Source organism: Etheostoma cragini, chromosome 8 (assembly GCF_013103735.1).
Source record: "Etheostoma cragini isolate CJK2018 chromosome 8, CSU_Ecrag_1.0, whole genome shotgun sequence".
In the NCBI taxonomy this organism is placed as follows: Eukaryota; Metazoa; Chordata; class Actinopteri; order Perciformes; family Percidae; genus Etheostoma; species Etheostoma cragini.
The window spans coordinates 343816-345472 of record NC_048414.1 but is presented as its reverse complement, the minus strand read 5'-3'; the positions used below and the strand labels follow the sequence as shown (position 1 = coordinate 345472).

General features: G+C 45.9%; 1 protein-coding gene across 1 annotated transcript in view; it reads right to left on the bottom strand.

Annotated features, from left to right (window-relative positions):
- The window catches only part of LOC117948956 (protein fantom-like), a 6319-nt gene extending 5175 nt beyond the window's left edge, over window positions 1-1144 (bottom strand). The window contains exons 1-2 of the mRNA XM_034878927.1: window positions 959-1144; window positions 183-329 (exon numbers count right to left, since the gene is read on the bottom strand). Of these exons, the coding sequence (XP_034734818.1) occupies window positions 183-329; window positions 959-1144 (333 nt within the window). The remainder of the gene's footprint in view (window positions 1-182; window positions 330-958) is intronic.
- Between the last annotated feature and the right edge of the window lie 513 nt (window positions 1145-1657).

The window sequence follows — 1657 nt, the reverse complement described above, 5'->3', positions numbered from 1 at the left end:
GCTGAGCTCTAAAGGGATGAACTCCATGCTGAGCTCTAATGGGATGAACTCTAAGCTGATCTCTAAAGGTATGAACTCCATGCTGAGCTCTAAAGGTATGAACTCTATGCTGAGCTCTAAAGGTATGAACTCTATGCTGAGCTCTAAAGGGATGAACTCCATGCTGCGGCTGTGGCGTTCACCTGCTCCAGCTTCTTCCGTGCCACGGCAGAGCTCTGCAGCCGGTTCTCCAGGTCCAGACTCTTCATCCTCTCGTCTTTCAGCTGCGCTGAGAGCTCTTCCACCTTCAGCATGGCGGCGTCGTGACTCAGCTTCAGCGTCCTCTGACTCTGAAACACAGTCAGCGGCCGGGTTGGACCAGTGGTACAGCGGTCGCACATGGAGTGAGGGTTATGACTCGATGCAGAGGTCCAGGGTTCGAATCCCACCTGTGACGATACCCTGCATGTCGTTCCCACCTAAATAATATTATAATATATCTGGAAATGCTTCATATCGACGTATATATGGGCGGGGCTCTACTCTGTCTCTGGGTGCAGGCTCTACAGGTGAGCTACCCAGGTGAGCTACCCAGGTGCCCTACTGGAGATTTGAGTCTTCAGTAAGAACCAATGGGCTCGGAGCTCCTCTTTAATCGGGGGTTACAGGTGACGAGTGCTCCTCACAGCGATGGATCGGACGATATATCGGATCTAGTTATATTATTCTGTAGTAACAGTACTTTTACTTGAGTACAATTCCTGGCTGCTCTACCCACCTTTGTTTATAACTTCTCTTTCTTTATCTTATTTGTATACATTTCTTTTGTTATTATATTATACTTGTTGTACGTGTCGGAGAGAAACGTCTTTTCATTGTGTACGTCTGGCGCATGTTGCAGGACTTGACCTGACTGATCTGGTGTTTCAGGGCTTGTGGGTCCCTGCTCCTGCAGGACTTGGGCTGTGGAGCGTCTCACCTCCTGCAGCTGGAGGAATCGGCCCTCCAGCTCCGTTACGCCGCTGGCCCGCTCAGCCAGCTGCTTCTGCAGTTTGATCATCGTCACGTTGCTGTCCACGTGCGACCTGAGAGACGACAACACTCGAGTGTTACTGTGCACGGAGAAGCTTCCAGAGCAGATACAGAGCCCGTGTGTGACCTCCATCCTCAGGCCCAAAACAAGCACAATCAATAGGTCTGGTAAAAACAGCACCATCCTACAGAATATAGGACGACAATGGACAAAAACAGCTGCATGCAATGCTCCTAAAATGATTTATTAAAGAGAAACTTTATTTTCAACCTTTGAAAATGGTCCACTATACTTTTAGCAAGACTGATCAGTTAGCTGGAAGCCCGGAGTATTGGTATGTTGAGTAAAACTAGATACTTATCAAAGCACAATACATTATATACTGTGTACTGCACACTTATTTTACCATAAATGTTATATTGTGTGGAAGTTTGGGGCTACAAAAGCAACTTAAAAATATTTGCTCATTGCAAAAAAAGAGCAATCAGGATAATAAATCACACTGGGTACTATGAGAACACTAATCATCTGTTTTTAATTCACGAGACTCCATGTAAATAATCACTCCTTTTATCATCGTAAAACACACTTCATTCAAAGTGGACAGAAACTAAATAAAACTACCAAAAGCCGTCTTGGTTCATC